The following is a 12,391-nucleotide window of genomic DNA, read 5'->3' as shown; positions in this document are numbered from 1 at the left end:
CTTAACATGGGGCTCAAACCCATGACCCCAGATCAAGAGTCACATGCCCTATTGACTGAGCCAGTCAAGTGCCCCCAGACGTCTTTTGGGGTTTTTTTTTGTTTATTTGTTTTTTAATCTCTAGGTCATCCTAATAGTGAGGCTCTAATTCTTTGGAGTCTCGGCTTCACAGGGGGGCTCTTTGTATTCTCATGTCCTCAAAATTCATGCTTTCTCATTCAACAGATGCCTCTAAGATAAAAGCCACAATTAGAGCTTAATTAAACCTATTTGTATTTCTGTCTTCATCTAGGTTTCCCTGTTTTGTTTGTTTTATAGTGGGATATACTGTATAAATTACATACAATAAAACTCACTTTTTCATGCACTGTTTTCACAAACACACTTAGTCATATAATTATCACCATAACTACAGGTAGAGCAATTCCATATTCACTTAGTTTTTCTCCTAACTATACTTTTCTACAAAATCCTCAGTGCATTTAAAAATAATTAAAAATTTTTCTAAATGGTCTATTTATTTTAAAATATTTAGTTATTTTGTCAGTAGAACAATTAATACAAGTACACAGTCTACCATATTGTCAGAAACTATCACTCCCGGATACTTTATCTATCTTCTTGTTTATCTTTTTATTTATTCACTATTTTATTTGTTTACTATCTATCTCTAATAGAATGTAAGCTCATGTAAGGGACTTACCTGTTTTGTTCACTGCTATCCCCTTAGCACCTAAGCCAATTACTGGAAATGGCAGATATTCAATATATATTTGTAGCTGAATGAACGATGATACAAGCTCTGAAGAACTTAAGGCAGGGAAAGGGGAAAGGAGACAATATAACCAATCCTAAGCAGTCACACACTTACCATATTTGACTGGGGTTGCAATACCAGCCTCGCTTGTTTCTTTCTTTGTTTTCGGTAATAATTTTCAAATGTTTCCTCATCACCCTACAATAAAACCCGCAGAGTAATGAAACACAAACATACTACAAAACAAGTAACTTCTTTACCACTAAGAGTCGTTTTAGATTTTCTAACAAATGGAATGTAATAACTGAAGTGGTATTTCATACTGAATGTCAGGAATAAATTTTTGGCTTCATAGTTCAAAAACAGTTACCTTGTTTGTTATCAGGACATTTAGGAAGACTAAATGTAAATTCAAACAATTTAACAGTTGCCAACTTATCATTAAGGTTTTACAGCTTTCTGACTGACCAACTCAAAATATGGCTATCAGTGAGAAGAACTAAATAAAGAAATTAAAAAGTCTCAACTTCTGAAAATAATGTATAAAACCTATATGATCTGGCACCTTCTTCCATCTCCTGCCTCATCTCAGTATATTCAATATAGCATTCTTTTCACTTCCAGACTTGTATAAGCTATTCTTGAAATGTGTGTCCCAGTTCTTTATCTGTATGACTTTTATTTATCCTTCAGGACTATCTATAGATGTCACTTCCTTTAGAAAGCCTCCCTCAACTTCCTGAGGCTTGCTATTATCATGTTATCCCATAGTAATAGGTATATCCATATCATTGCACTTATCAACTGTGCTCTAGCTGTTTTTTTGATGGGGTGGGGGGTGGGCAAGCGAGGGAGAGGGCGAGAGAGAGGGAGAAAGAGAATCTCAAGCAGGCTCCACTCCCAGCACAAAGCCTGACGCAATGCTCCATCCCATGACCATGAGACCATGACCTGAGCTAAAATCCAGAGTCTAATGTTCAACCGACTGAGCCACCCAGACATCCCTGTGCCTTAACTTCTTAATTAGCAGTCTATATGACCATTGTCTAATAGCACCTTCTGTGACGATGAACATTTTCTGTATCTCCACTGTCTTATATGGTAGCCACTAGATAGAAGTGGCCACTGAGCACTTGCAATGTGGCTAGTATTACTGAGACCCTGAATTTTAATTGTTTAATTTCAATTAAATTTAAATAATCACATACAACTAGTAGTTACTATACTAGATAACGGAGATCTATCTTCACTACTTGACTCTGGTCTTTTAGAATACGGTCCTGTCCAACTAGCTGGCCACTGTATCCTTATCACTTGGCACACAATAGGCACATGGTAGGCAATCAATTACTATTTGATGAATAAATGAATGATTAAAATGATATATCCCTTTCTTTTGTCTTCCTCTCTGCTTAAAAGGAGAATCCATCCAGAGTGAGAAGAAGGGACTAGGAATCTATTCCCCCACTCAAGGCTCCAAAGAGAATCCAAAAGAAAAAGAAAATTAACAATAGGGGGAAAGAAAGTCAAAACTCATACTTTTCACTGAAAAAATTTATTTGGTAGTTTTAATATTTAAGTAGTTATAAAAATGGCTCTTTTTTAAAGTTTTTTTTAATGTTTATTTATTTTTGAGAGACAGAGACAGAGCACGAGCTGGGGAGGGGCAGAGAGGGAGACACAGAATCCGAAGCAGGCTCCAGGCTCTGAGCTGTCAGCACAGAGCCTGATGCGGCGCTCAAACTCACAAACCACAAGATCATGACTTGAGTTGAAGTCGGACACTTACCCAACTGAGGCACCCAGTGCCCCAAAAAACTGGCTTTTCTTAATGCTGTACAAAGTAAACTCACAATGCAAAAAATAAGTTTACCTAGGTATCCCCTAGGGCAGTTCTCCCAGTATTTTTGTTCTCAATTAAAAGAATTTAAAAAAAAACTATGGTCCCCTTCATAGTTTTATTTTGGTTAACGAAATTTTTTTCACTATCAGTTTAAATAGATATAAAGGATGCAATTTCAAGTATATGCTAAAACTATTACATTCTCATTTAAACATATCCAATGGTTATCTATAATCATTTAATAAATACATGAACATACTCTTCCTTAACATTTAAAAATATAGTTTGCCTTTTTCTTTTTTAGCTCAAATTTTCAGACTACCATCCTTACAAGTTATTTTCTAATTTAATGTGTTTTTTTTCTAATATCATGTATTTTTTAAAGTAAACTCTACCCCCAATGTGAGGTTCAAACTCATGACCTTGAGATCAAGAGTCACATGCTCTATTGACTTAGACAGCCAGGTCCCGCTCTAATACTATATTTTCTAGTGTAATATATTTTTATTTTTGTTTAATTTCTGAGACAATAAAGATTTAGGCATTAAAGTAGCTTTTTCCTTCTAGGTTGAATTATCATTACAATTAGTACATAATCAATACAATTTAAGTATGTTATAATTTTAGATAACTAATAAAATAAAAACTCAATTTTTATTGGAAATGAGTTTCTTAATATGATGAATGGGGCTTTCCTTTTTTTGCACCTAACAACATACTTTTTAGTAAAAAACTCTGAGCTACAGATTTAGTGTATTTAATTTACTGACAAAATGTCCACCTTAAAACCCAATTAGCAAGGACAGTCCTCACAATCAAACTATTAAGTAAGGCAAGTGTATTCAGTATCTCAGAAAAAAATCTATAATTTCTTGTTCCAATTGAAATAAATATGTTAATATGCATTGTGGAATATATATTATGAAAACCACCGAGAAATAAATTATAAAGTCAAGATTAGGATTATTTAAATCCAGTGTGATTGTTTTATCCATTCATGACTCTTAAAAAGCAAGGTAATAAATCACTTTTCTTTACTTAAATGCTATTTCTCATTACCAAATTTATAATAATGCAATGTAGTATACAGAATTGTAAGTTATTTGCAAAAGGAGGAGTATGATAAAAAAAAATTCATTATGCCTTCAGTAAATATGTGGACATACATAAAATTTTGATGTTCAATTTTAGAAATAAGAAAATAAAACCAAGTATTAAAGTCAGGTATGACACATTAATTTTGTTATATATGGTAGAAACTAATCAGTCTAGCAGTCCGTTTTTATTTTATTTTAATACGAAGTCAAAAATATCACACAATGCGGGGCACCTGGGTGACTCAGTCGGCTGGGAGTCCAACTACGGCTCAGGCCATCATCTCATATCTGTGGATTTGAGCCCCATGCTGACAGCTCAGAGCCTGGAGCCTGCTTCAGATTCTTTGTCTCCCTCTCTTTCTTCCCCTTCCCCCTCCCCATGCTCTGTTTCTCTCTGTCTCAAAAATAAACACTAAAAAAAAAAAAAAAAAAAAAAAAAAAATCACACTATGTAACTACACTTCCACTTATGACAAGATTTGGCAAAATGGATTTCAACAATTTTTCTGAATTACAACTTATATGAATATGAAAGAATGTAACTTCAAAACTTTGGCAGCCCCAGAAAATATTTCAGTTATATTTAAAAGATTCCACTTCACTAACTCATACTATTTTGGCTGTTTTTCTTTACAGCAAATGACTCATCCTAGGGACGAATATTAAGATTAGCCAAAAGCACTGTCTATATTTAAACACATACGACAGTTTTGTATTCAAGTTGTCCTGTGTTCTTGCTTCTGTATTCTCACAGTACTCCCTCTTAAAAGCAATACATTCACTGTCAACAGATGAGGAACAAAAAAATCAGGACCTTAAATGAAAACTGGTCATTATTCCTATGTCATTACGACCTACCACGTATCAGAACTGAGCATATCCCGGGCGCCTGAGTGGTTCAGTCAGTTGAGCGTCCACTCAGGTCATGATCTCACTGCTCGTGGGTTCGAGCCCCTGTGCTGACAGCTCAGAGCCTGGAGACTGCTTCGGATTCTGTGTTTCCCTCTCTCTGCCTCTCCGCCCGCTCCCCCCCCACTTGTACTCTGTCTCTCAAAAATAAGCATTGAAAAAAAAAACCCTAAGAATATCCTACCACAGGACAGAATATGTTTTTTCTAACATGGTTTTCCTTTTCTGCACATAAAAGAAAGACTTATGTGTACACACTCCCTTGATTAACCATTAAAGGAAACTTATTTATTTGGCACATTGGAGGATTTTTACATGACAATGCACAAAGGTAGTATCAGTGAAGGATCAATATAATGGGTATCAGTGAACAACGTGTCTTTCTTTTATAAAGTTAGTGTGGTGACCTCCAAAGATCTCTTGTATAGTCCCATCCCACACTAACCAGGGGTTGAATCTATGTCACCAGAAGGATACAGGAGAAGTAAAGGTATGTCACTTCTGATACTAGATTACAAAAGACATTATGTCTTTCCTCTCAGCCTCCCTCAGACCGCTCACTCTGGGGAAGCCAGGAGGCAGCCTATAGACAGCCCATGTGGCAGGAAACTGAGGCCTTCTGCCAACAGTCATAAAAGAAGCAAATTCCCCAACCCCAGTCAAGCCTTCAGAGGACTACTGCCCTCACTGACATCTTGCCTAGAACCTCATGAGATCTGGAGCCAGAATGGCCCAACTAAGCCACTACCAGATAGCTAACCCTGTGAAGTAACAATTGTTTGTTAGGTGCAGCAATAGATAACTAATAAAATATCTTAGGTAGTTTTTCTAGAAACAGACACCCAATGATACAAAGGAAGCATTCAAAAGGGAGACCATTCAAGAAGTCAGGAAAGCAAGAGAGGGCATGAGAGGAAGCCAATCAAGAATGCCAGATTCAGGAGTCTCTGGATGGCTCAGTCAGTGGAGCATGTGACTCTTGACCTCAGGGTTGCAAGTTTGAGCCCCATGCTGGGTGTTATTTAAAAATAACAAAATCTTTAAAGATTTTTTTCAATGCTTATTTATTTCAGAGAGAGAAAAAGAGAGAGAACATGAGAAGGGAAGGGAGGGGAGGGGGAAAGGCAGAAAGAGAGAGGGTCAGAGGACCCAAAGTAGGCTCTTATGCTGACAGCAGAGAGCCTCATGTGGGGCTCAAACTCACAAACTGTGAGATCAAGAGTCACATGCTGCTGAGTCAAAGTTGGATGCTTAACCGAATGAGCCACCCAGGCTTATTACGATTAATAACAAAATCACAAAAAAAAAATAGTGCTAGATACAGGCAAAAAAAAGTCTTCAAGGACTTAGGGTTCAGCCTAATTCCACAGTAAAACTCCAAAGAATAAATTATACTGCAGAGGGACTTTTTTTTAGGGGAGCAACATGTTCTTTTATTGATGCAGGTACCTCCAGTTACACCAACAACTGATATCCTATGTTTGGTACAGCTTTGTACTCAGAGTTCATCTCAAAATACTAAATATCACAGTGAGGGTATGCATCAAATTGGGAAAATAAAGGCACACTGTCAGGCAGATAACAGAATGGACCACCCAGTTCAGTGCATACTGATGTGAAAGCTCCTTAACACAGGTACAAAAATGTTCTAACACTGTATTCCAAATACATAGTCTAAAGTTTTCAGTCCTTATTTATCTCAATGATAAAAACAAAACAATATGTACTGTCTAGAACATCTGAAAAGTGCAAAAACACTGTAACAATACAGTGTAAAGATCTGTACAGGAGTTAGGATTCAGAGGCACTTCTAGCTGTTAGGAAAAGAGATCCAAGGGGATCTGGGCAGAGCACGGAAAGTAAGAGAAGGTAGGCGGAGGTTCCCAGAAACATCATTTTTAGAAAAAAGCGGAGGATCTAGAAATTCCTTCCTTAAAAATTCTAGCCCAAGACCCTTTGGAAAACCTATAAAACCCCTTAGAGTCTGAGGACAGCAATTCTCACACTACCTTCAGTATTCCTTATTTTAAGAAAAGTGGTCCCTTTACACACAAAATTTAGAACATGGCCAGCTAAGGAAATTCTCTTAGGATTTCTCAAAGCCTCAAAAATGATAAGCTATACTGTGGTTATTATTGGCAGCATTTTCCAATGAGAACCTTTTTCCCCCAGAGTATACCTATTTTCCTTTCATGGAACATAACATTTGTTCAAACAGAGCTTGGAAAATGCTACCTTAAGGATTTTGGACATAGAGTTCTTCGGCTAAAATGGACTTACAACTAAAAACCTAGTCATTGAAATCATATATATTAATGTAAACCTTCTATGATACTCCTTTTATCATTTACTGAGTGCTACAATATACTGCTATGCCAAGCACTTTATTACTTCTATTTACTGTAATATCCAACATAGCTTTATAAATTATTATCCATATTTTGCAAATAAGAAAATCAACTGAAAAGAGTAATTTGCCCAGTTACTCCTAGAAATTAGTAAAATAACAAATGAAAGGAAAGTAATCATAATAATAAAGAGGAATTAGCTTTATCAAATTTTGGTCATAATTTTACTTTTACCAATTTTTGGTCATATATACCAACCAGAAGTTTTCTTGCTAATGATAGCTTATTTACATTTAGAGAATAGTAAAACCTCACTTACACAGTATAAAAGGGAAAAAGTCCTGCCTGAATTAGTCAAAACTGACATCTTTTAAAATGCAGCTTCTTAAATGTATAAATTCTTTATATTGTAAAGATACAAAAACACACAGAGAACTAAAAGTAAGTTACTGAAAATTATAAATCAATAATTACATAACATATATATTCTGAGAGTTTTCATTAGTTTGAATATTTGACTATTTGAATCATAGATTCTTTATGAATAATCACAAAGCTGACTGGAGTCTAAAACTTTCTATCATCTACTGGTTCTCTACCACTAACTTTTGATCATTTTGATAATTTAATTAGGCTTTTGTTTCTTTAATTTTAAATCATGAACAATGAAACATAATACCCAACGTATTATTCTCATGGAAACCACATTGAAATTTCATATAATATCTGTTGGTTCAACATTTTTTTGCACGAGGTATTTAAGACATATTCTTTCCCAGAGAACTTAATGCCTGTTGACATAAGCTCCCAGGATAAAGATATATAAAATAATTTTATTAAACATTTAGTACAGTATTAAAGAGCCAATTACTAACTCAGCAAATGTTTATGTTTATCAGACGCAGTGAAAGGCCCTGGGGAAAGAATAGTAACACTCTCACTATCCTTATACATCATACAGACACACAACAAGGCTAACACAAAGTAACAGAAGTGCCTGCTGGCACTCACTGCAGTTTACTGAGCTCATGGAAAACAGAAAAATTAAGCATTATCAAAGCAAAAAATAATTCTTCTCCACTAAAGCTGAAAACGTGCAGGAAAAAATCTAATTTGAACGGAGTTTTTAAAGAATCAAACCACAACACAGGCCACTTGAACAACTGAGATAGTTAATCAACCTCATCTTGACTAGAAGCCAATATGACCTAGTTTAGAAACAAAACAAAAGGGGAAAAAAAAGAAAAGAAAAAAGATCTTGAGATCAGATAACTGGAGGCCAATTTTTCAATGTTACTATATATAGTAATATAATCTTGATGGAATCTATCCTCTGTTTGCCTCAGGATGTAAATGTAGTTAAATGTATATACCACTACCTGATATTATAAAAGATAAAACAACTAAATTTAAAAAGAATCTGAACAGTTAAAATAATTTTATAATCACATAAACATTTAAAGAATTAGTTCATCATAGAATAGACTAAAAGTATTATTGTTTTTATACAATAGTATAATTTAGGGGTGCCTGAGTGGCTCAGTCGGCTAAGCGTCCGTCTCTTGGTTTTGGCACAGGTCATGATCTCCTGGTTCTTGAGTTCGTGCTGTTAGCATGGAGCCTGCTTGGGATTCTCTCTCTCCCTCTCTTTTTGCTCGTCCCCCACTCATGCACATGTGCACATGTTCTTTCTCAAAATAAATAAACTTTTATAATAAAACAAAAATAACAGTATAATTTATTATAGCTTTACCAAGAAAAAAACTTTTCACAGGTCTATTCAAGAATGCTCAACATACTTGAAACATCACTAATTTGTAAAACAATATGTTTAGATTGATATTGCACTTATCACTTTTATCTCAGCTCATGAGTATACAGAGTTGGTCCTGCTTTTAATAGGGAGCTAAAAGAAAAATTTAAGTTAACTAATGAAGATAATTCTATCCACTCTAACATAATTACCATTCCTTCTCAATTATTTGAATTTTAACTTAATCCAATTTCAGTGAGTAATCCAAACCTCAAAACTCCTTACCTATAAATGCCTTCTGCAGACATATTCAAATATAAATGCCTTCCACAGATACATTCTAAGTGCTGAAAGAAAAAGACCAAAAATTCTATATCTAGCAAAACTACTCATAAAAAGCAGAGAAGAAATTAAAACATTGCCAGATAAACAAAAACTGAGAGCATCTGATGCTAGTCAACCTTCCCTAAAAGAAATACAAAAGGTAGTCCTTGAAGCAAAAATAAAGGACACTGGACAATAACTCTAATCAACATGAAGAAATAAAGAATCCCAGTAAAGGTATAGAGGTAAATACAAAGACAGTATAAACATATTTTTATTTTTATAACTCCATTCTTCTGATTCAGAATACAACTGCATAAATAAATAATTATATTATGGTTTATAATGCATAATAATGTACATAGTATATCAATAATAACACAAAGGAGGAGGAATAATATGAACTAGATTCTTTTAAGGTAGGATGTAAATTATAATCTCCAGGGCAAACACTAAGGAATAGCATATATATTACATGTGTGTACATATATATGTTAACTATTATATATGTTCATTTATATAATTTAGTATATTTATATATAATCAATATACACATATAGCTGTTACTAATATATATGTACACATATAGTTATGTTACTAATATATATGTTTATAGATGTTAAAAGAAATGACAGAATTAAAATGGCTCATGAGAAAATACTTAATGCAAAAGAAAGTATTGGAGGGATAGAACAAAAAAGACATAAGATACATTAAAGCAAATGGTAGGTATAAATTTGACCTTTTCAGTAATTACATTAAATGCAAATGAACTATATGAGGTGTCTGGGTGGCTCAGTCAGTAAGTTAAGCATCTGACTTCAACTCAGGTCATGATCTCACAGTTAATGAGTTTGAGCCCAAGGTCGGGCTCTTCTGTGCTGACAGCTCAGCCTGGATGGAGCCTGCTTCAGATTCTGTGTTTCCCTCTCTCTCTCTGCCCCTCCCCATGTATGCTCTGTGTTTCTCTCTCTCAAAAAATGAATAAACACTAAAATAAAATTAAGAATTAAATTAAAATGAAATAAAATAAAATAAAAGCAAGTGAACTAAATTAAACACTCCAATCAATAGGTAGAAATAGGCAGACTGGATTTTTCAAAATTCATCTATATGCTATCTATAAGAGACACACTTTAGATTCAAAAACACAAAGAGATTGAAAATAAAAGGATGGAAAAATATACCATATCAATAGTAACCAAAAGATAGAGTAGCTACACTAGTATCAGCCAAAATAGACTGTAAGCCAAATACACAAAGAATGACATTTCATAATGAAATAAGGTTAATCCACCATGAAGATATAATAATTACAAACATATATTCACCTAAAAACACAGCCTCAACAATACATGAATGAAAAGTGGCAAAACTAAAGGAAAAATAAATAATTCAATAGTTACAATTGGAGACTTCAATATCACCACTTTCAATAACAAATAGGCAGAAGATCAACAAGTAAAGATTTGAGTAACAGTATTAAATCATTAGACGTAACAGATATCTATAGAATACACCACCCAACATCAGCCAGATACATATTTTTCTCAAGTGCACATGGAACATTCTCCGAGATAAACCATATGTTAGGTCATAAAACAAGCCTCCATAAATTTAAAAGACCTGAAATCATACAAAGTATGGTCTCTGACCATAGTGAGATTAAATTTGGAATTAGTAACAGAAGAACTTTTGGGAACTTCATAGACATATAGAAATGAAACAACACACCCCTAAATGCCTGTTGGGTTAAAGAACAAATAACAAGAAGTTAGAAAATATTTTGAGATGAATGGAAACAAAAACACAACATACCAAAACTCATGGAATGCAGTTAAAGCAGTGGTTAGAAGGAAACTTATAGCTGTAAATGTCTGTATTAAAAAACAAAAAAGATGTCAATCAATAACCTAAACTTCAAACTATGTGAAAGAAGCCAAGATACAAAAGGCCATATTTGCTATGATTCTATCTATATGAAATATCCAGAAGAAGCAAATCTATAGAACTAGAAAGTAATAATGAGTGGTTGCCAGGGACTAGGGGGAGGAGAGACTGAGGAGTGATTGTTAATGGGAAAGAGGTTTCTTTCTTTGGTAATGAAGTGTTCTGGAATTAGTTTATTTATTTTGAGAAGGAGAAACAGAGCAATGAGTAGGACAGGAGAGACAGTATCCCAAGCAGGCTCACACTCAAGAACCATGAGATTGTGACCTGAGCGAAAACCAAGAGTAGGATGCTGAACCGACTGAGGCACTCAGGTGCTCCAATAATGTTATTATTTTTTGAAAGAATAATTGTTTAATCAAAAATGAATACAATGTTGAAGAAGTAAACATACGTAGAAGCAACATATTTAAAAGTAATTGTGAAAAAACTGGTAAAAATATAAGAAGAGTGAAATGAAAGTTTACTATTGTAAGGTTCTTCTACATGAAGTGGTGAATCCCTTGAAAGCAGATTATGATCACTTATAGAAAAAAGTGCTTTACTCACAGGGAATATTTCAAAAATATTTATGCATGAAGATTTACAGTTCACTGAACTTATGGTAAGCCTTTAGAAAAGCAGGCCTAAGGGCACTTGGGTGGCTCAGTCAGTTGGGCATCTGACATCAGCTCAGATCGTGATCTTGCAGTTCGTGAGTTTGAGTCCCACGTCAGGCTCTGTGCTCAGAGCCTGGAGCCTGCTTCAGATTCTGTGTCTCCCTTTCTCTCTCTGCAGTTCCCCTATTCGGACTCTGTCTCTCTTCCTCTCAAAAATAAATGAACACTAAAAAAATTTTTAAACAAGAAAAGCAGGCCTAAAATGCATACATGTTTTTCTTAATATACAAATATTTTTGGGTATGTACATACATATGCGTGCGTGCACACACACACACACACACACACACACACACACACACACAATACACATACAAAAGATACTCACCAAAACAGAATAAATGTGTAAACATCGGTAAACAGGAGAAAAATCAACCAGATCCTGAACAGTTAAGACCTGAGAAATAAAATCACATTTTAAAAATTATCAAACTACTAGCTTACTGCTGGATAATGTAAGTTAAAGACAGACAAGGAGATTCATAGACTTCATACCATAACATTTATCAACTATATACATCATATAGTATTAACACTATGCCTTTTGTTTTGGCTTTTATCAATAGTTCATTCTTTATGTATTAATCATCACTGTTGAATATTTTAGATTATAAGGTGATTAAAGGACAGAGACTATATATCACTAACATGCATGGGAGAAGAGAATATAAAGATTCTCTGAATACTGATTGAGAAAGAACAAAAAAGTAAATTTCAAAAACATTTATTTAATTTCTAGAGACGAATCAGG

At 34.3% G+C, this 12,391-nt stretch overlaps 1 protein-coding gene across 2 annotated transcripts in view; it reads right to left on the bottom strand.

Moving 5' to 3' along the window:
- Positions 1–12,391, bottom strand: part of EXOC6 (exocyst complex component 6) — a 187,961-nt gene that overhangs the window by 115,807 nt on the left and 59,763 nt on the right. For both annotated transcript variants that reach the window (XM_029932241.1, XM_029932240.1), the window contains 2 exons: positions 11,969–12,037; positions 872–955 (listed from right to left, as the gene is read on the bottom strand). In XM_029932241.1, the coding sequence (XP_029788101.1) occupies positions 872–955; positions 11,969–12,037 (153 nt within the window). The remainder of the gene's footprint in view (positions 1–871; positions 956–11,968; positions 12,038–12,391) is intronic.

The sequence above is a fragment of the Suricata suricatta genome, chromosome 2 (assembly GCF_006229205.1).
Source record: "Suricata suricatta isolate VVHF042 chromosome 2, meerkat_22Aug2017_6uvM2_HiC, whole genome shotgun sequence".
Lineage (NCBI taxonomy): Eukaryota > Metazoa > Chordata > Mammalia > Carnivora > Herpestidae > Suricata > Suricata suricatta.
This window is presented reverse-complemented; position numbering and strand designations above follow the sequence as displayed.